Below are 21,868 nucleotides of genomic sequence, written 5' to 3'. Positions count from 1 at the left end.
GGATAAGTTGTTGTTTGTTAGAACTTAATGATTTCAATATACACAAGAGATATCAAAATCTTTAGAAATCTAGGAGGATAAGTACTACGAGATATCTGCTATTTCTTAACTATAAATCGTGTAGCTAGAGAGAATATAGACCTTTATCAACAACAACAAAAAAAAAAAAACCCCTAGAAGCTACATCAATGGGAATATCAAGAGGAATTTTAAAACTATGTTTGTTATCACAGGTTGTAAGGGCACGTCATGTGGTACTTGAGATGATCGGAGAGGATAGAACTTTGAAAGTAGGTTCTACTTTGCTTATAAGTGAAACAAGAGCTCCTTTTGGTCGTGTGGTTGGTTACTACTTTGGATTTGGATATGTAAGGAGACCTTTCTACGTTGTGAGAATGGAATCAGACATCAAAACGCCTCGCGGTACACTTATCCCTCTAGTCGTCCAGAAAATTGCAGAATATATTGATGAAGAGGATCTGTTCAAGAGATTTAATGATCCAGTAAGGGCTGCGTTTGACATCTTTGAAGAAGAAGAAGAAGAAGTTAATGACTGCCAGAGTACAACAACAAAGAGGAGAAGGATGAGTAGTGAAGAAGAAATCATTAACTCAAACAAGAAGATTTTGAGGACTTGCAATCATTATGAGGGACAATGCCAAGACAATTTTAACCAACTTCTTTGTATGCAGCCACATCATGTGGACATTGTTCCCAATCTACTTCAAATTCTATGTCAAGCTTTAATGATGTACAACCAACAGCAGCAACTCACGAGACCTGAGATCAATCAGCCTAACCAAATGGGATTTGTTTCCAATCTACTCCCAAGTCAAGCTCCAGTGATGATGTACAACCAGCAGCATGGTTTCAGGAGCAGTCAGATTACAGAACTAGGTCAGCACAATCTCAGACAGCCTTTTGGCATGTTCCAACAACCTTTTCTTAATGCAGCAGCTCCAATGGTATACAATCCGCCGCATCATTTCATGAGACGTGAGATCAATCAGCCGAACAATATGGGAGTTGTTCCCAATCCATTCCCAGTTCAAGCTCCAATGATGTACAACCAGCAGTATGGCAGTCAGATTACAGAACCAAACCTTGGAGCACAAGCATCAACAATGTTTTTAGGTCAGAACAATCCCAACCAGCCTTTTGGTATGCGCCAACAACCTTCTCAAAGTGCAGCAGCTCCAGTGATGTACAACCAGCAATCCATGGGACCTGTGACTAATCAGCAAAACCAAATGAGTTCTATGAGGATGTTCAATGCTGCAGGACAGTCTTCTTACCGTGGCAGAGGAAGTCATCGCAGTAGAGCCAGAGGTCTTGGGAGGGGAGGTCGAGACTAAGCAGAAGCCTAAGTGACATGATTATCTTCACTATCTCAAAAGAGTCTCTGAAGGACTGTCTAATCAACTTTTATAACTAACTAGTTAGTTGAACTTTTCCAAATTATGTAGCAAAATTTCTGTTGGGCCGTTTTCTTGCATTGGTTTTGGTTGATCTTTTAGTATTGTCATCTCTTATGTGAATAAAGACTATGCTGCTTTAGGACTTATTTTATTAATAAAGGATTTTAGGAAATGTGTATAGAAAGCTTGGTCATGTGGCTTAATAAATGCTTACTTTCTTAACCTCGTTGCAATGTGTTTATTTCAGATTTGTGGGGGAGTTTTGCCTTTTGTCAATCTTGAATCTTTCTCTACTTGTAATCATTGTTCCTTGAAAACATGTTTGTGAACGGTAGATTCGGATCCACTTTGTCCTTGTCCCTAGTGCTCTTGTATACAGTATTTTTTTTAGTATGTGTGTTTGTGTCTGTAACATATTTTGTCTTTGTCATTCTGTTCCGGTTTAGTTTTGTTTTTTTTTTTAATTCTAGAGATTTAGTATCTAATATAGTATTAAAAAAATTTTGGTTCGGGTAACAAAATTGGCAACCGACTAATATCCGAGAAAAATTTGGATTTCATTTGGTTTTAGTTTGGTTTCGGTTTTCTGGTAATCCATATTAAAAACAGAAAATTTGGTTTTCGAATTAAATATCAGATTTTTCGGATTTTTGGATAAAATTTTGAATAATTTGGATAATTAAAATATTTTAGATAAAATTTATTATGGTAATTTTTTTTTGGTATTTTGGTTTGTATGTAGTATTTTAATTGATTAGTTTAAATGCAACAATGACTGTTTTTTTTGTGCACAATAATGACTGTTAATATTTACTTGTATATAAACTATAAACTATATTATATAAATTTGGATACTTATTCGGTTTTTGGTTCGGTTCCGATTCAGTTTTGATTTTTTGGTTTTAGAGATATAAGTCGCTCGGGTAATTCCTGAACCGATAAGTGTGCCCAGCCCTAAACATACTCATCCGAAGAAACATTGTGCTTACTAATCAGTAGAGGTCCAATAAACAGTGTTCTTATTCATCAAGAAATCACTAAAACCAAAGATGGCGAGATTAAATAAACCATTTCTCTTTCTCAAAACTCTCTGAAAACAATTACCATCCCTTATATAAAACTCAAAACAAAGGAGTCAGGTTCCTTGCTCTTCACTCTACATAATCTTTTTTAAAAATGACTCTCCTACCCTTTTTTGGTGTAATTAGTAACTACTCACTCTTCATAAGCGCGTGAGATTCCAACGATTCGGTTAGTGTGGAGTTTCACACGCACTTACAAACCCTAACGGTCTAAGCACTCGCGCCATATATTAGAAGATCTTTAACTTGTTTCTTCTTCTACGCTCTCTCATCTTTCTCTCTAGAAACTTCTCTCATATCTGGCCATGGCTACTTCTCCAACTGATAAAGACGAAGTGCAGAGAGAGGAGGTTGATCCCGCCAAAACAACCGAAGAAGAAGTCAATGAAGAAGCTATCGAGAGCTCTCTTAATCAGAATCGTCAAGAAGACGCGATCGCGGTAAGCATATTGTCTCTGCTTCTTGTTACTACATTAGTACTGATCCAAGACTTAAACCAGATTCGTACGAGTGGTGAAACGATGGAACGTGGCTCAACCTCTTTTGCAAGTGAACAACAGAACCCGTATAGTCCTTGCCCCTATCTTGGTGGCATTCAGTTCAATACAGAGGAGGAAACTTTTGGGTCATTAGGATTCTCGTCCACGGTACCTTCTAAACTTTGTGATGATCAAGAACGTTTTTAGTGATTAGAGTCTATGTATATTGTCTCTGTTTTGCTCTGTTTTGCTCTGTTTCGCTCTGTTTCGCTCTGTTTCGCTCTGTTTCGCGTCCCGCCATTAACGTTGGATTAGTTAGACGTAGTCTTGTTACTACTCCGTACTGATCCAAGTTTTGATCAGATTTATAGGAGTGGTCAAATGATGGAACGTGGCTCAGCATCGTTTGCAAGTGATCTCAACCGTCCTCTTGATTCTAATCCCAACACTTCTGCTATTAGTCTCAGCATACAAGACCAAGCAACTGAGAACCAGAATCGTCAAGAAGACTCGAGCACGGTACATCCCAAACTTTGTGATGATCAAGAACTCTTTTAAGTGATTAGAGAGTCTAAGCATATTGTTTATGTTTTGCTATGCTATGCTTCTTGTCCTGCCATTAATGTTGGATTAGGTTTAGTCGTACAAGTGGTAGAGTCTAGGTCTATTGTCTCTGGTTATCTCTGCTTCTTGTGCCCACCATTAACGTTGGCTTAGGTTAGTCCTAGTCTTGTTACTAATGATCCAGGTCTTATTCAGTTTCATAGGAGTGGTGAAACGATGGGACGTGGCTCAATATCGTCTGCAAGTCAACAGAACCGTGGTCTTGTTCCTTCTGGCGCTCAAATGTCTCAACAGATGATGATGCCTCATCCATATCAGCAGGAGCGACCAGTTGCACATTTTCAAATGCCTCATCCATATCAGCAGGAGGGATCAGTTGCTCCTTTTCAAATGTCACAACAGATGATGATGTCGCATCTTAGACCAAGTGTGCCTCCATATCAGCAGGAGCGACCAGTTGCACCTGTTCAGAATGAGTTTACTCAGCAAAGGGGAAAGCGGAAAGTGTATGAGGCAGGTGAGAGCTCCTCCTCCAGGAAAAGGCAAAACCATCAGCCTGGTATGAGCCAACAGCATCTATGGCAAATTGAAGCTCCTAGGGATTCAGAGGGGTATCAAGAGTACTTGGAGCGTCTAGGAGGATCATCAGGTGGATCACTTGGGGCTTTTAGTGCTAGGCATCCCTTGAACCAGGGAAGGCAAAATCAGCCGCCATGGATGAACTACAACCAGCCGCAGCAACAAGCAGTGAGGCCAGTGATGAACTACAACTACAATCAGCAGCAACAAGCAGCGAGGCCAGTGATGAACTACAACTACAATCAGCAGCAACAAGCAGTGAGGCCAGTGATGAACTACAACTACAATCAGCAGCAACAAGCAGTGAGGCCATGGATGAACTACAACTCCAATCAGCAGCAACAAGCAGTGAGGCCATGGATGAACTACAACTACAATCAGCAGCAACAAGCAGTGAGGCCAGTGATGAACTACAACTACCATCTGCAGCAACAGCAATTCCACCAAGGACAACAACGCTTTAGGTTCCCCATGAATATGATTCAACACCACCAAGCTTCTCCCAGTGCAGCAGTACCACCACCGCCTGAGCAGGTAAATCAGCAACTTCAGCCTCAAACACAACAGCCAAGGCAGTTTCAGGGGTCTAACGCTGATGAACCATCGTCTTCACGCCAAGGTCAAGGCTAGAGCAGAAGAGGTTAGGTAAAAAGTAAAAGACGATTTTCTTTCAAAAAATAGACTTCAGATTGATTTTGATAATTGTAAATGAAATACTGGGTACTGTTTTAGTCAAAGATCTGTTTAGAAACCAGTATGTTCTCCATTAAGATCTAGAAGCGCCTCCTTATAGGAGAGGCTGGAGATTGCAATGTATGTGAGGTAATGAAACTCAAAATTGTACAGTGCTTGTGTTACACTCAATAGAAACAGTTAATACAAAACGATCATTGTATCCCAAATGTTTCTAATATAAAGCAATAACAGTAGACAAAATTTTTTTTTATAGCAAGCTGGATTGGATCAGAAACACGTTAAGGGATTTGAAAGACACAAAAATGGATGTTCTCTGTGTCTAGCAAGTTTTGGTTTCTCTATATTGGTGTCGATCATTTTTACAATGGACCCTTCTTTTGTGGTGTTGATCAATTACCATTAGATAAATGTTTTTTTATGCTTAGAAGAATCAAATGCGGACATTTCAAGATGTGACCATCCAAGATCAGTTAGCAATGTTCTAGTTGTAATGATGATAATGATCTGAGGGTACTTGTCTCAGATTAGTGGGGGAGTTTTGCCTTTCGTGAATCTTGAATCTATCTCTATATGTAATCATTGTTCCTTAAAAACAACATGTACCTTAAAACGTAGATTCTCCCATTTTGTTTCTACTGCTCCTGTATTTTTCTCTTCTTTTAGTATGTGTGTTTGTGTCTGTAACATACTCACCTGAAGAAACATTGTGCATACTAATAAATTGGAAATCTAATAAACTTTAATTATTCTTCCTCTTCAAGAATCTCTAAAACCAAAGATGGTTATGATAACGACCTCTAGTGTCAAATTGTGTGTTTACTTGATTCTTTGAAACTTGTTTGTACTAAAAAAAAAAAGTATGTATAATTTGCTGTGTTGTTGTGTTCTTTATAGTGCGTGTAACTTTATTCATATTTAACATTGTAAAACAAAGCTGTACTTTGTTAGTTACCGAAAGGACTTGCATTGTGCGAAAATGTATGTTGTTTGTTTTGTTGCTTAGTGTATAAGATCAAGTAACGAGGATTGTTCAGGGCTTGTTTTTAGAATCTCTCTCTCCCAAACAACCAAATGGAATTAGAACCTCTACTAGCATATTAAGTCGGTAACAAAGAGAAGGATGAGTTGTAGAGAACAGAAACAGTGCAGAGTAGTACCTATTAGGACAAGATTGGTCTTATTAAAAAATTTAAGACAATGATCTAAGCGTCTAGGTCTTGGTGAATCTTGAATCAGTCTCTGTGTATTAACTTCTTTTTCCTTGAATACAAACCTCCTCTAGTGTAAAACTGTGTGTTTTGCTCTATTCTTTATGAGCTTAATCAACCGAACCAAATGGGATTTTTTCCCACTCTACCCCCAAGTCTAGCTCCAGTGACGCCAATGATGTACAACCAGCAGCTTGGTTTCGGGAGCAGGAGCAGTCAGCTTACAGAACCAAACCTTGGCACACAAGTACCAACTATGCTTCTCAGACAACCTTTTGGTATGCGCCAACAACCTTTTCTCAATGCAACAGCTCCAATGATGTACAACCCGCCGCAGCAATTCATGAGACCTGAGATCAATCAGCCAAACCAAATGAGAATTGTTCCCAACCCACTTCCAGTTCAACCTCCAATGATGATGTACAACCAGCAGTATGGCAGTCAGATTATAGAACCAAACCTTGGAGCACAAGCATCAACAATGTTTTTAGGTCAGAACAATCCTAACCAGCCTTTTGCTATGCGCCAACAACCTTCTCAAAGTGCAGCAGCTCCAGTGATGTACAACCAGCAGCAGCAATCCATGAGACCTGTGACTAATCAGCAAAACCAAATGAGTTCTATGAGGATGTTCAATGCTGGACAGTCTTCTTACCGTGGCAGAGGAGGTCGCCGCAGTAGAGCAAGAGGAGGACTTGGGAGGGCAGGTCGAGACTAAGCCGAAGCCTAAGTGACATGATCATCTTCACTTAGGATAGAACGTTAAGCATATCTTTGTCTTTAACTAGGATTTAGTCATGGTATTTGATTAGTTAGCTCTTGGTGGTTGAAATCATTTACTTAGAACCTGGAAACTCTACTGCAAAATGTCTACTGAATCATTTCCTTTTTGGATTATTGAGAGTCGGTTTTATGAATCTCTTTTTATTGGTTTGCATCCGAAACTTTATGTGTTCACCTGTATCAAAGGCTAAGAAACTGAATCTGGTTTGGTGTTGAAGAAACATATTCGAATCAACATCATTCATTCGATAGGGTAATATGGTTTTAGGAAATGAGAAAAGAGTACAGCTAGGGTAAAGAGGCATGTTTAGGTTTCAGAGACTCAAACTGGATGTTTCCTGGTTGATCCATCTCTTAACGTTCAGTACCCTGCAAAGTAGTTGTCACACTTTTGCTGATATTATTCAGGTAAAAAAGCACATGTTGAACTATGAGAAAACTGTGATTACATTGCTTGTGATTGTGTGTTTGCTTTGAACAAAAGAGTGTTTTGTTCTTATATTTTTGTGACAGTCTGAACCAGAATTTAGACCATTGATGTCTGAAGTAGTTCAAGATCTTCTAGATACGATCAGAAGAGAGCGTCATGGTTCAGGGGAGCCTAGTGCAGACTAGTGAATTGTAAAGAAGCATTTTTTTTCTTCAATAGATGTTCAGTTTCTCAGAACAACAACAAGAACAACGGGCACTAAACCGAAGACATAAAATGAGTCATAATCCTGAGAAGGAAGCTGAATCTGCAGCCAAAAAGTAGGCTTTGTTTTATGTAAATTGGATCTCAAGGAAAAGATCATTGTGCTTGTCTCCAGTGGCAGATAATTTGATTGGTGGGGGAGCTCGTTTTCTTTTCTGTGAATCTTTTAGATCATCCCTATTGTAATCTTTGTTTGTTGAAACTTGTTTTTAATATAAAAAAAAAGATGTATAATTTGCTCTTTGTTGCGTTCTTTATAGTGAGTGTAACTTGATTCATATGAAACATTGTAAAACGAATCTGTACTTTGTTACTTACTGAAATGATTTGCAGTATGAGAAAATATATGTTGTTGTTTTGTTGCTTAGTGTAGTATAAGATGAAGGATTCGAAACTGTCTTTATTTAGAATCTCAGTGAAGACAATGTTCTAGTTGACATGATCTAAGCGTCTAGGTCTTGGTGAATCTTGAATCAGTCTTTGTTTATTAACCTTTTTTTTTCCTTGAATGCAATCTCTAGGTGTAATAAAACTGTGTGTTAACTCGATTCTTTGAGCTTGTTTTGTACTTAAAAGCTTTTTAGTGTGTTTCCATTTGTACTACTAGATAATCAAACGAACTTCTTTACCAAACCGGACTAAACCAGACTAAAAGGATAAGTTGTTGTTTGTTAGAACTTAATGATTTCAATATACACAAGAGATATGAAAATCTTTAGAAATCTAGGAGGATAAGTACTACGAGATATCTGCTATTTCTTAACTATAAATCGTGTAGCTAGAGAGAATATAGACCTTTATCAACAACAACAAAAAAAAAAAAACCCCTAGAAGCTACATCAATGGGAATATCAAGAGGAATTTTAAAACTATGTTTGTTATCACAGGTTGTAAGGGCACGTCATGTGGTACTTGAGATGATCGGAGAGGATAGAACTTTGAAAGTAGGTTCTACTTTGCTTATAAGTGAAACAAGAGCTCCTTTTGGTCGTGTGGTTGGTTACTACTTTGGATTTGGATATGTAAGGAGACCTTTCTACGTTGTGAGAATGGAATCAGACATCAAAACGCCTCGCGGTACACTTATCCCTCTAGTCGTCCAGAAAATTGCAGAATATATTGATGAAGAGGATCTGTTCAAGAGATTTAATGATCCAGTAAGGGCTGCGTTTGACATCTTTGAAGAAGAAGAAGAAGAAGTTAATGACTGCCAGAGTACAACAACAAAGAGGAGAATGTAGAAACACAAACTCAATAATAAGAAGTCCTTCTTTTATTAATCAATCACAAGATCTTAAGATCACAATTCACCGAATATCAAAATCACACTATGCATCATATTATGCATTCAATATATATAGGACCTAACATATTCCTATTCCATCTATCATTATCATATTTCCTAATCCTTAAAGATAATCATAACTTGACAAGGAAAAGGAAACTTGTATCACAAGCTTATCCAACATTCTCCCCCTTAAGCTTGAACTTTCTTTCACACACATCTTGAACACCAATGAGGTCCCTCATTTCTTTGAATTTTATTCTTCCAAGTGATTTGGTAAGAATGTCTGCCTTTTGTTCGCTCCCCGGGATATGCTCGACCTCCACTTGTTCTTTCTCAACACACTCTCGTATAAAGTGAAATCTTCTGTGAATGTGCTTGCTGCGTCCATGAAACACGGGGTTTTTACTCAATGCAATGGCAGATTTGTTGTCAACTTTGATCACCACTCTTTTGCTTTCTTCACCAATAGCTTCACTCAAAAGTTCTTGCAACCAAATTGCTTGTTTTGCTGCTTCTGTTGCAGCCATAAACTCAGCCTCGCATGATGATAATGCTACTATCTCTTGCTTCGTCGAGCACCATGTTATGGGACTCTTACCAAAATAGAATATATGTCCAGTCGTACTCTTACCATCGTCAGTATCAACATTGTGAGACGCATCACTAAAACCCAAGAGCTTAGTACCTTGGTCACGAGGATAATATAATCCCAAAGTGCAAGTACCACGTAGATATCTAAGGACCTGCTTCAATGCTGCACCGTGAGATGTCCTTGGGTCCTGCATATAGCGACTGAGCACACCCACACTAAACGATAGGTCAGGTCGCGTGTGCAGTAAGTAACGGAGACACCCGACAGTTCTGCGATAGTTTCTCTCGTCTATCTTCTCTTCTTTACACGCCTTAGATAGATTTGCATTTAGCTCCATCGGAACATGTACTGCGTTACACGAGCTCATCTGAGTTTCCTCAAGTATCCGCAAGGCGTATCTATCCTGTTTGAGCACGATTCCATCCTTACCTTGAAGAACCTCAATTCCAAGATAGTATGTCAATAAGCCAAGGTCACTCATCTCAAAATTAGTTTGCATCTCGCCTTTGAACGCCGCTATAGCCTTTAACGAAGACCCTGTGACCAAGAGGTCGTCTACATAGACTACCACAATAAGCATATCACGGACGTTCTCTCGTCGGTAAAGTGATGGTTCCTTTGAACAGCGTCTGAAACCCAAACCTCGGAGGATTGCATTAAGCTTTATATTCCACGCTCTAGGTGCTTGCCGTAGCCCATAGAGAGCCTTCCTTAGTTTATACACTTTATGTTCTTTTCCAGTGACAACAAAACCTTCTGGTTGAGTAACATATACATCTTCTTTTAGTTCTCCGTGTAGGAATGCGGTTTTAACGTCAAGGTGATGTACTTCCCAGCCGTGTGATCCAGCTAAAGCTATGATCAACCTAATTGTTTCAATACGAGCTACAGGAGCAAAGACTTCATCGTAATCAACACCATGACGCTGAACATATCCTTTAGCTACTAGACGAGCTTTGTATTTGCTAATGGTTCCGTCTGCATTACGTTTGATCTTAAACACCCACTTTAATCCGATAGGTTTCACTCCTGCTGGTAACTCAACAAGATCCCAAGTATTATTCTTCTCAATAGAGAAGATTTCATCCTTACAAGCGTCTATCCAAACTTTCAATTCCTTAGCTTCCCTAAAATCCCAAGGTTCGTCATTAATAACCATTAGTAAGCGTTCGCTTTCTACTTCTGCTAAGAGAATATAGTCGTCGAGGTATGCGGGCTTTGTTGATATTCTTCCTGATCGTCGAGGTTGCTCTGCTACACTTAAGTCGTTGTTGTCGCTATCGTCATCATCGATATCTTCTTCGTCGTCACTTATGAGTTCTTCATTCTCATTGGTATTATCTGTCATCTCAATACCCGTAGCTCCAATACTCAAGTTGTCTCGTCGTATAATGAACTTCCCAGCTTCGATATCGTGGTTTTGTTCTGTCCAACGCCATTCCTTTCCTTCGTCAAACACAACGTCCCGACTAACAATAATGCGTTTTGTATGAGGGTCAAGAAGTCGGTATGATTTAGATCCCGGCTCTGTTCCTAAGTGGACAAGAACTCTGGATCTATCATCTAGTTTCTTCCTTCCGGCTGTCTCTGTTCTCGCATAACACATGCAGCCAAAAACTTTCAGGTGGGAGAGATTCGGCTTTCGACTCTTCAAAGCTTCATACGGAGTTAACCCTTCCAATGATCTTGTTGCTACCCTATTAATCAAGTAGGTAGCATGTCTGATTGCTTCACCCCAAAGATGATTTGGAACATTCATGTGTTTCAAGATGCTCCTTGTCATCTCTAGAAGTGTTCGGTTTCGTCTCTCCACTACTCCATTCTGCTGTGGAGAGTAGGGTGCTGTTAAGTGATGATTGATGCCGAACTTATCGCAGTAAGATTGGAATTCCCGTGATACGAACTCGCCACCTCTATCCGTTCTTAAGGTTTTCAATTCAGCTTTAGTTTCTTGCTCTACACGCTTCTTAAAGATTTTAAATTTTTCAAATGCTTCACTTTTATCTTTGAGAAGCACTGTCCACATGTATCGCGAGTGGTCATCGATAAGGACGAAAATATATTTCTTCTGAGATGGAGTTGACGGGGTGATAGGTCCGCAGAGATCGGCGTGGACAAGTTCCAGGAGCTTCGGTGCACGATAAGAGGTTGCTTGCGGAAAGGGCTTCCTAGTTTGTTTTCCTTTTAGACAAGAAACACAGGTCTCTGTGTTGTCCGCTAATGGGGGTAAGCCGGTAACAAGCTCCTTCTTTATCATAGCCTTCATTGTATCTTTGTTGACGTGTCCTAAGCGTGCGTGCCACACTGCAGTTTCTTCTCCAGACGTTAAATGCATACACTCGATAAGTTCGGTCTGTAGTGTGACTTTGTACAGACGATTTTTAGCCCTTTTGGTTTTTACCATTAATTGACCATGTCTATCGAATAACTTGAGCATGTTATCTTTCATATTCACTTCGCAGCCAGCCTCTGTAGCTTGTCCTAGTGAAACGATGTTGCTTTGAAGTGCTGGTATATAGTAGACATCCTTTAGAATTTTCTTTTCACCATCAATAATGAAACGAACAGAGCCCTTTCCCATTATGTCAACTCTTGAATCGTCTCCGAACCGTACTTTTCCATTAATAGTGTCATCAAGCTCGCAAAAGAACATACGATTCCCACTCATATGGTTGCTAGCCCCATTATCTAGATACCATACATTCCTTGCATCCGTTTCTGTATCAAACGTTTTAGGGTTTACGTTTTTTTCATTCAAGTAAACTATCTCGTTCATCATCAAGTTATCCGCTTCATGGGTATCTTCATCTTTTTCCTCATCCTTTGCAACAGTTTCTTGAAGTTTTAACAGTTTATCTGGACAATCAGTGGCATAATGTCCAACTTTATCACAGTTAAAGCACGTGATATGTGATGCGTCACCTCCAGTTCGACCTTGTTTATAGGCTTCGCGCTGTTGTTGGAAGGATCCTTGTCGGCCGCGACCTCTTCCCCTCCAGCTCGATCTTCCACCGCGTCCTCGTCCTCGGCCGTTGTATCCATAGTTTTCTGATCCAGAGCTTGTATTAGCATACATCAGTTTACCCGAATCATCATCTTTATCATCTTCTTCTTCAGCTATTCTTTCTTCATATGCTTTCAATCTACCAACAATATCTTCAAAGCTTGTAGTATTGAGATCTAGAACTTGTTCAAGTGAAGCAACCATGTGGATAAACTTCTTTCTTGGTAAGCTCTTTAGAATTTTCTTTACAAGCTTAGGTTCTTCAATTACTTCTCCTAAAGAAGCGGCTTTGGAGACAATTTCCGATAGTTTGTCCGAGAACATATCAACTGTATCACCATCTTTCATCTTGATCCTATCGAACTCTGCCATTAAGGTTTGTAACCTAGCCTCTCTAACTCGTTCAGCTCCGACATGTCTTGCTTTAATTGCATCCCACGCTGCTTTTGCTGTATCTATATCCCCAATTTGTAAGACTAACGTCTCTGGTATGGATTGGAACAAGAATGCAATAGCCATATTGTTCTTCTTCTCGTCTTTGTTTCCGGGATCAATTGTTTCCCAGACCTCGCTAACTTTGAGTGCGATCTTCATTCGTAAAGCCCATACAGTATAGTTCGATGGAGTTAACATCGGAAACTTAACAGAGTTTGGTCCGGTTTCTTTGCGCGACACGGTCTCATCCTTGACATCTCCCATGGTTGTATTTCGTAGGTTTCAAAAGCTTTATATGATGGCTCTGATACCAAATGTAGAAACACAAACTCAATAATAAGAAGTCCTTCTTTTATTAATCAATCACAAGATCTTAAGATCACAATTCACCGAATATCAAAATCACACTATGCATCATATTATGCATTCAATATATATAGGACCTAACATATTCCTATTCCATCTATCATTATCATATTTCCTAATCCTTAAAGATAATCATAACTTGACAAGGAAAAGGAAACTTGTATCACAAGCTTATCCAACAGAGAAGGATGAGTAGTGAAGAAGAAATCATTAACTCAAACAAGAAGATTTTGAGGACTTGCAATCATTATGAGGGACAATGCCAAGACAATTTTAACCAACTTCTTTGTATGCAGCCACATCATGTGGACATTGTTCCCAATCTACTTCAAATTCTATGTCAAGCTTTAATGATGTACAACCAACAGCAGCAACTCACGAGACCTGAGATCAATCAGCCTAACCAAATGGGATTTGTTTCCAATCTACTCCCAAGTCAAGCTCCAGTGATGATGTACAACCAGCAGCATGGTTTCAGGAGCAGTCAGATTACAGAACTAGGTCAGCACAATCTCAGACAGCCTTTTGGCATGTTCCAACAACCTTTTCTCAGTGCAGCAGCTCCAATGGTATACAATCCGCCGCATCATTTCATGAGACGTGAGATCAATCAGCCGAACAATATGGGAGTTGTTCCCAATCCATTTCCATTTCAAGCTCCAATGATGTACAACCAGCAGTATGGCAGTCAGATTACAGAACCAAACCTTGGAGCACAAGCATCAACAATGTTTTTAGGTCAGAACAATCCCAACCAGCCTTTTGGTATGCGCCAACAACCTTCTCAAAGTGCAGCAGCTCCAGTGATGTACAACCAGCAATCCATGGGACCTGTGACTAATCAGCAAAACCAAATGAGTTCTATGAGGATGTTCAATGCTGCAGGACAGTCTTCTTACCGTGGCAGAGGAAGTCATCGCAGTAGAGCCAGAGGTCTTGGGAGGGGAGGTCGAGACTAAGCAGAAGCCTAAGTGACATGATTATCTTCACTATCTCAAAAGAGTCTCTGAAGGACTGTCTAATCAACTTTTATAACTAGTTAGTTGAACTTTTCCAAATTATGTAGCAAAATTTCTGTTGGGCCGTTTTCTTGCATTGGTTTTGGTTGATATTTTAGTATTGTTATCTCTTATGTGAATAAAGACTATGCTGCTTTAGGACTTATTATTTTATTAATAAAGGATTTTAGGAAATGTGTATAGAAAGCTTGGTAATGTGGCTTAATAGATGCTTACTTTGTTAACCTCGTTGCAATGTGTTTATTTCAGATTTGTAGGGGAGTTTTGTCTTTCGTGAATCTTGAATCTTTCTCTACTTGTAATCATTGTTCCTTGAAAACATGTTTGTGAACTGTAGATTCGGATCCACTTTGTCCTTGTCCCTAGTGCTCTTGTATACAGTATTTTTTTTAGTATGTGTGTTTGTGTCTGTAACATATTTTGGCTTTGTCATTCTGTTCCGGTTTAGTTTTGTTTTTTTTTTTTTAATTCTAGAGATTTAGTATCTAATATAGTATTAAAAAAATTTGGTTCGGTTAACAAAGTTGAGAACCGACTAATATCCGAGAAAATTTTGAATCTCATTCGGTTTTGGTTTGGTTTTGATTTTCTGTTAATTCATGTTAAAAAATCTGATCTTCGGATTAAATATCAATTTTTTTTGGGTTTTCGGATAAAATTTTGAATAATTTAGATAATTTAAATATTGTAGATATAATGTATTATGGTAATTTGTTTTTTTTTTGTATGTAGTATTTTAAAATTATTAAATTAGTTTAAATGCAACAATGACTGTTAATATTTACAAGTATATAAACTATAAACTATATTATATAAATTCGGATACCTTTTCGGTTTTGTTCTGATTCAGTTTTGATTTTTTTTGGTTTTAGAGATATAAGTCGCTAGCAAAACTCTTACACACAACTCCAAATGATGAGGAGACTCAACCACCGCCTGAAGCGCAACACCTCGGCCCCCTATGGTCGATTGACGCCTCTTGGCATAAAGACGACGCTCTCTTTGGCGGAGGTATGGTCCTGACGGACAAGGATGGGGTAACGACCTTCGGTTCATTCACTAGTAACCGAAGCTTAACCCCCCTACATGCTGAGCTTCATACTCTGCTGTGGACCATGAAATCCTTAATCCGACTGGACCAACTAGATATAACCTTTGAGACAGATTGTCAACAATTGGTCAAGATCATCAAAAACGAAGAAGAAGACGACTGGCCAGCTTTATTGGTCGAATTTGAAGAGTTTCATCACCTTCACTCTATGTTTGAATGTCATCATCTTGGCAGAATAGCGTAAACAATAGTGGTGGAAAGCTGTTTTTCATGGCTGACGATCCTTCTTTCTACCAACTTATTCTTCGAGGCGCAGCTCCTAGCGTTGCCATGGACAGTGGAATTATTTTTTCACCTACAGGTGAAGAAAATGATATTTGAAACATCATCTGAATAGCTTAGGCAAGCTTTCATCCCACATATAGAAGTACCCAACACTCATTTATCATTTCCGAAACATTCATCATCTCCTTGTGTCTTTTCGTAGTGGAAATTGGATCATGTGGGTAAAGGAAGGGCTGAGGTGGCTCAACTCATCGCTACTAGTGTTACTAAGGAACATCGATTCCAATCGTACGTAGCAACATGAGGTCCTAGATAGCCGGCTACAAGAGATTATCTCTCAAGAGTTGATCTCGATCGATCTTGTGACATGATTTGGCGACCAAGATATCTCAGGGACTTGTTGTACATCATCTCTTACTATTGTCTCTACTTACAGAGAGCTTTTAAAAAATTGGAAAGTTTTCTAAAAGAACTTTTATATATTTCCTTTAAAGGATTTAAAAAAAAATGTATGCAAATCTATGAAGATCAATCACAATCAGTGGAAATCTATATAAAATATTTGTTAAGTTTACTTAACTTTTAAAAGTCCATCAACTTTTAAAACCACTAAATTTCATACAAATTCTTGTTTGAATAACCCCCCTAAGTGTGTGTTTCTACGTTTAAACAAACACTAGGTGTTTTCCTGCACCATGTGCAGTAAATAATTTTTTTAATCTAACTTATATTTAAAAATAAATTTTATTAAATATTATAGATTTTACTATTTTCTTACTAATATTTACTATAGATTTGATATATATTAAATCAATTTGTATAAAAATAATATAAAATTGTATAATTATCAAAAATTTACCCTAAACAATATTTATAAAATTTGTAGGTATATAAAAAACTAATGATTTTACTATTAGATATTTAAAATTTTAAAAAATTGTAGGAATTTTTGAAAGTTTTAGTAATACAAATTGGATAATTATACAAAAATAATAATATTTCGAAATTTGAAATGTTATATATGAATATATTTATTTTATAAATGATGTATGAGCTATTACCATATTTAAAATAAAATTTACCAAAAAGAAATATCAATATTAAATGTAATATATGAATTATTACCATATTCTAATAAGTTTGCCAAAAATATAAATCAACATTAAATGAAATTATCCATGTCATATTTTTACGGAAGTCATGTCATCAATTTCATTAGCCATGTCATATTTGTTTTGTGAAATTGATTGTAGAAAGGACATGTTGCAAAATCACTTCGCAAATATAGTCTAGGGGATTTGTACTTGAATAACCAAACGAAGTACTTTACCAAACCGGATTAAACCAGACTAAACAAAAGGATAAGTTGTTTGTTAGAACAAATCTAGGAGAATAAGTACTAAGAGATAGTTGAGATATTTCCTCACTATAAATGAAACAAGAGCTCCGTTTTGTCGTGTGGTTGGTTACTACTTTGGATTTGGATATGTAAGGAGACCTTTATATATTGTGAGACTGGAATCAGATATCCAACTTCCTCACGGTACACTTATCCCGCTAATCAGAGATGAATTTGTAGAATATATTGATGAAGAGGAACTTTTCAAGAGATTTCATGATCCAGGAAGGTCGACCGAGTTTGACATCTTTGAAGAACAAGAAGAAGAAGTTAATGATTGTGAGAGTACAACTACAAAGAGGAGAAGGATGAGCAATGAACAAGAAATCATTAACTCAAATCATTATGACTCTTATGTTCCTCAGTTTCAACAACATCACCATTATGGGAGCAGTCAGTTTTCAGAACCAAACCTAACAGGGCAGAATTTTAACCAACTTCAGCCGCATCATATGGATGTTGTTCCCAATCAAGCTTCAATGATGTACAACCAACAACAGCAACTCATGAGACCTGAGATCTATCAACCGAACCAAATGGGATTTGTTCCCACTCTACCCACAAGTCAAGCTCCAGTGATGATGTACAACCAGCAGCATGGTTTCCGGAGCAGTCAGATTACAGAACCAAACCTTGGGGCACAAGTATCAACAATGTTTGCAGGTCAGGACAATCTCAGACATCCTTTTGGTATGCGCCAACAACCTTTTCTCAATGCAACAGCTCCAGTGGTGTACAATCCGCCGCAGCATTTCATGAGACCTGATATCAATCAGCCGAACCAAATGGGAATTGTTCCGAATCCACTTCCAGTTCAAGCTCCAATGATGTACAACCAACAGTATATCGGTCAGATTACTGAACCAAACCTTGGAGCACAAGTATCAACAATGTTTTTAGGTCCGAACAATCCTAATCAGCCTTTTGCTATGCGCCAACAACCTTTTCAAAGTGCAGCAGCTCCAGTGATGTACAACCAGCAATCCATGGGATATGTGACTAATCAGCAAAACCAAATGAGGTCTATGAGGATGTTTAATGTTGGACAGTCTTCTTACCGTGGCAGAGGAGATCGACGCAGTAGAGCCAGAGGACTTGGGAGGAGAGGTCGAGACTAAGCAGAAGCATACTTTACATGATTATCTTTCCTAAATTCTGTAGCAAAATTTCTATTGGGCCATTTTCTTGCATTGGTTATGGTTAATCGCTTAGGAATGCTATCTCTTTATGTGAATAAAGATTAAGACTTTGATGCTGCTTTAGGACTTGAAGAGATGATTTGGGTCTTCTGTCTGAATCAATTTCATTTGATGGATTTTAGGAAATTTGTATAGAAAGCTTGTATCTGTTAAGAATGATTATAACCAGCAAAATATTTTTACTTCTGTTTATGTAATTCTTGTATATCTGTCAACCCTTGTTGTAGTTTAGTCAGTCTCTTAACTGATGTCATGTGTTTATGTGTAACAAATATAAAGACTTTGGTGCTACTGCTGGTTACATGTTGGAGAGACTAATTTAGTTAAATATCCTTCTGCACCGGTCTGTATAGAAAAATGTTTTTTCTTTGGGAACAAGGAAAATGTATAGCAGGCTGATTTGGATCAGAAACACATCAAGGGTTTTCAGAGACAGAAACATGGATGTTATCTGATTCTAGCAAGTTTTGGTTACTCTATATTAGAGTCGATCATTTATACACTGGATCCTTCTTTTGTAGTGTTGATCAATTACCATTAGATAAGTGTTTTTTTTTTTTTATGCTTAGAAGAATCAAATGAGGACATTTGAAGCTGTGAACGTCCAGGATCAGTTAGCCAATGTTCTAGTTAATGATGATGATCTAAGGGGACTTGTCTCAGATAACTTATCGCAATGTGCTTGCTACATATTGGTGTTGGAGTTTTGCCTTTTTGTGAATCTTGAATCTGTCTCTATCTGTACTCTTTGTTCCTTGAAAACAAGATGTACTGTAAAATGTAGATTCTTCCAATTTGTTTCTACTGCTTTTTGTATTTTTAGTTTTCTTTTAGTATGTGTGTCTGTGTCTGTAACATACTCATCAGAACCTGAATCAGCCAATGCATTCACAAACGCAGCCATTTCTCATTCTCTCACCGAGAATGAAGGAGGAAAGCTCAAGATAAGAAGAAGATAACCCTTTTTTCACTGACATTTTCTCACAAACGTTCTTCGGATAGATTATATGAACTATAAAGAAATGTTGAAAACTCTATGTAAGAATTTTTTTTAACTTCTTAATAATTTTTAGATTAGTAACATGCACCATCCCTTATATCAAACTCAAAACAAAACAAACAAAACAAAAGAGTAATGTTCGGTGCTCTTTACTCTACGTAATCTTTTAAAGACTGCAACATTTTTTCACTTTTTTGTGTAATTAGTTAATTACTCTGCATACGCGCGTGAGCTTCCAACGATTCGGTTAGTGCGAAAGCTTCACACGCGCCTAATCCCTAACGGTCTAAGCAACAACCAACAACCTCGCACCATTATATATATATAAGATTCTTGGACTTGTTCTTCTTCGCTCATTCATCTTTCTCTCTAGACACTTCCCATCTCTGGCCATGGCTACTTCTCCATCTGATAAACTCGTCCAAGAACAAGAAGTGGGAACAGAGGAGGTTGTTGATCCCGCCAAAACAACCGACGAGGAAGACGAAGCGCGAACAGAGGTAGACGAAGTGCGAACAGAGGAGGTTGATCCCGCCAAAACAACCGAGGAAGAAGACGAAGTGCGAACAGAGAAAGAGGAGACGCGAACAGAAGACGACGAAGCGCGAACACAGGAGGTTGATCCCACCAAAAAAATCGAGGAAGAAGACGAAGTGCGAACAGAGGAGGAAGAAGTACAGACAGAGGAGGAAGAAGTACAGACAGAGGAAGAAGATGAGCCCAAGGAAGAAGCTATCGAGAGCCTTCTTGAATCTGCTCGTAATCTCAACATAGAAGACGAAGAGACCAACCAAGGAACTGAGAATCAGAATCGTCAAGAAGATCCGATCACGGTACATCCCAAACTCTATGATAGATCAAGAACTCTCTTAAGTGATTAGAGTATATGCCTATTGTCTCTGTTTTTGCTCTGTTTCGTGTCAACGCCATTTATGAAATGATTAGGTTACTAATGATCCAAGTCTTGATCAGACTCGTAGGAGCGATCAAGCCATGGAACGTGGCTCAACATCGCTTGCAAGTGACCAGAACCGTCGTCTTGATTCTGATTCCAACACTTCTGCTATTAGTCTCAGCATACAAGACCAAGGAACCGAGAACCAGAATCCTCAAGAACAGTCAATGGTACATCCCAAACTTTATGATCATCAAGAACCTTTAAGTGATTAGAGTCTATCCCTATTGTCTCTGTTTTGCACTGTTTCTTAGTCCCACCATTAATGTTGGCTTAGTTTAGTCGTAGTAGTTATAGAGTCTAGGTCTATTGGCCCTGTTTTGCTCTGTTTCTTGTCCCACAATTAATGTTGGCTTAGTTGGGTCGTACTGATTAGAGTCTATGCACACTGTCTCTGTTTTGCTCTGTTTCGCTCTGTTTCTTGTCACACAATTAATATTGGCTTAGGTTAGTCGAAGTGACTAGAGTCTATGAATATAGTCTCTGTTTTGCTCTGTTTCGCTCTGTTTCTTGTCCCACAAGTAATGTTGGATTAGGTTTAGACGTAGTCTTGTTACTACTGAGTACTGATCCAAGTCTTGATCAGATACGTAGGAGCGGTCAAAGGATGGAACGTGGCTCAACATCGTCTTCAAGGGATCAGAACCAAAACCGTCCTCTTGTTCTTCCGAATCCTCCTCCTAGCGCTCAAACCTCTCGACAGATGATGATGATGCCTCCTCGTCTTGGACCAAGCGTGCCTCCATATCAGCAAGACCCTTTCGGTTTGCCGCAGCCAAGATGGCTCGTAGTAGACCACTTCTACTCAGACGGGCTTGGTCTATACGGTGCACTATGGAGATTCCGAACTATAACTCCTTTTCTCCCAAATCAGAACACATATCCGCATCAGCTGGTGGCGATGGAGCTCCCTGGTCAGCCTGGAACTGTTTTAGTATGCTACAGCCAGTCGTTCGGTGTGCTTCACCAGGGCCAGCTCGTTCCCCACCACGAAGCTCCTCCAATGAGGCCGCAGCAGCAGAATCAGTTTCGAAGGCTACCTCCAATGAGGCCAATGCTGCCACAGGACAACTTCGTTGTCCATCTAGGTCAAGTCCCGGTGAGGCCGATGATGTATTACCAGGAACAGAACCAGATTGTTCCCAACGCAGGCATAAGTCAACCCCCATTGAGGCCAAGCCTACCCCAACTTGGAGCTCCGATGATGCAGCCACCGGTGCTTTTATATCCGCCACCTATAGTTAACGCTGTACCAGTGAGGCCAGTGATGAACCAAGGAGGACAACGGTTTAGGTTCCCCATGATTCAACAGCACCAAGGTTCTCCCAGTGCACCATGGCCTGAGCAGAATCAGCAACTTCAGTCTCCAAGGGAGTCTCAGGGTTCCAACGATGGACCGTTTTCTTCTGGCGGAAGTCAAGACTAGAGCAGAAGAGGTTAAGTAAAAAGTTAAAAAAAGAACGATTCTCTAGATACAAAATGATCTCAGGTTGATTTTGATAATTGTAAATGAAATGTTGATTACTCTTTTTTTACTCAAAGATCTGTTTAGAATTTTAAAAGGAAGCGTTATCAGGTTATCTCTCACCGTTAAATAAGTATACGACTAGGTTCTATAGTTTCTTTCTTCTCCGTCGATAATGCCACGTGTATTTCATATGGTCTAAGATAGTAATTAAAAGCTGATTACAAAACCATGAATTTTTAAAGGAATCACCTTTTGAATAATATTAACGGGCCAGAGAGAAATCGGAGAGGCCTGTTAGTGTAAT

The 21,868-nt window shown here is 38.8% G+C and overlaps 2 protein-coding genes across 2 annotated transcripts; both read left to right on the top strand.

The window, feature by feature from the left end:
* The first annotated feature begins 1,949 nt into the window (after nucleotides 1-1,949).
* LOC125593249 (transcription factor mef2A-like) lies at nucleotides 1,950-5,820 on the top strand. Its single transcript, XM_048769590.1, has 3 exons — nucleotides 1,950-2,940; nucleotides 3,001-3,147; nucleotides 3,343-5,820. The coding sequence occupies exon 3, from the start codon at nucleotides 3,760-3,762 to the stop codon at nucleotides 4,750-4,752; it is 993 nt and encodes a 330-aa protein (XP_048625547.1). The 5' UTR covers nucleotides 1,950-2,940; nucleotides 3,001-3,147; nucleotides 3,343-3,759; the 3' UTR covers nucleotides 4,753-5,820.
* Nucleotides 5,821-19,388: 13,568 nt separating this feature from the next.
* On the top strand, nucleotides 19,389-21,693 carry LOC111211889 (protein transport protein SEC31). Its single transcript, XM_022713210.2, has 3 exons — nucleotides 19,389-19,974; nucleotides 20,114-20,266; nucleotides 20,683-21,693. Exons 1-3 carry the CDS (start codon nucleotides 19,534-19,536, stop codon nucleotides 21,520-21,522), a joined length of 1,434 nt encoding a protein of 477 aa, XP_022568931.1. The 5' UTR covers nucleotides 19,389-19,533; the 3' UTR covers nucleotides 21,523-21,693.
* Nucleotides 21,694-21,868: the final 175 nt, after the last annotated feature.

The sequence above is a fragment of the Brassica napus genome, chromosome C9 (genome assembly GCF_020379485.1).
Source record: "Brassica napus cultivar Da-Ae chromosome C9, Da-Ae, whole genome shotgun sequence".
Taxonomy (NCBI): Eukaryota; Viridiplantae; Streptophyta; class Magnoliopsida; order Brassicales; family Brassicaceae; genus Brassica; species Brassica napus.
This window is presented reverse-complemented; position numbering and strand designations above follow the sequence as displayed.

What these genes read in the sequence shown, in the direction of transcription:
- LOC125593249 (XM_048769590.1), top strand. Translation starts at nt 3,760, where the DNA reads ATGGGACGTGGCTCAATATCGTCTGCAAGTCAACAGAACCGTGGTCTT.
- LOC111211889 (XM_022713210.2), top strand. Translation starts at nt 19,534, where the DNA reads ATGGCTACTTCTCCATCTGATAAACTCGTCCAAGAACAAGAAGTGGGA. An exon ending in GTCAAGAAGATCCGATCACG is followed by an intron (nt 19,975 to 20,113) that starts GTACATCCCAAA and finishes AGTCTTGATCAG; the next exon opens with ACTCGTAGGAGCGATCAAGC. An exon ending in ATCCTCAAGAACAGTCAATG is followed by an intron (nt 20,267 to 20,682) that starts GTACATCCCAAA and finishes AGTCTTGATCAG; the next exon opens with ATACGTAGGAGCGGTCAAAG.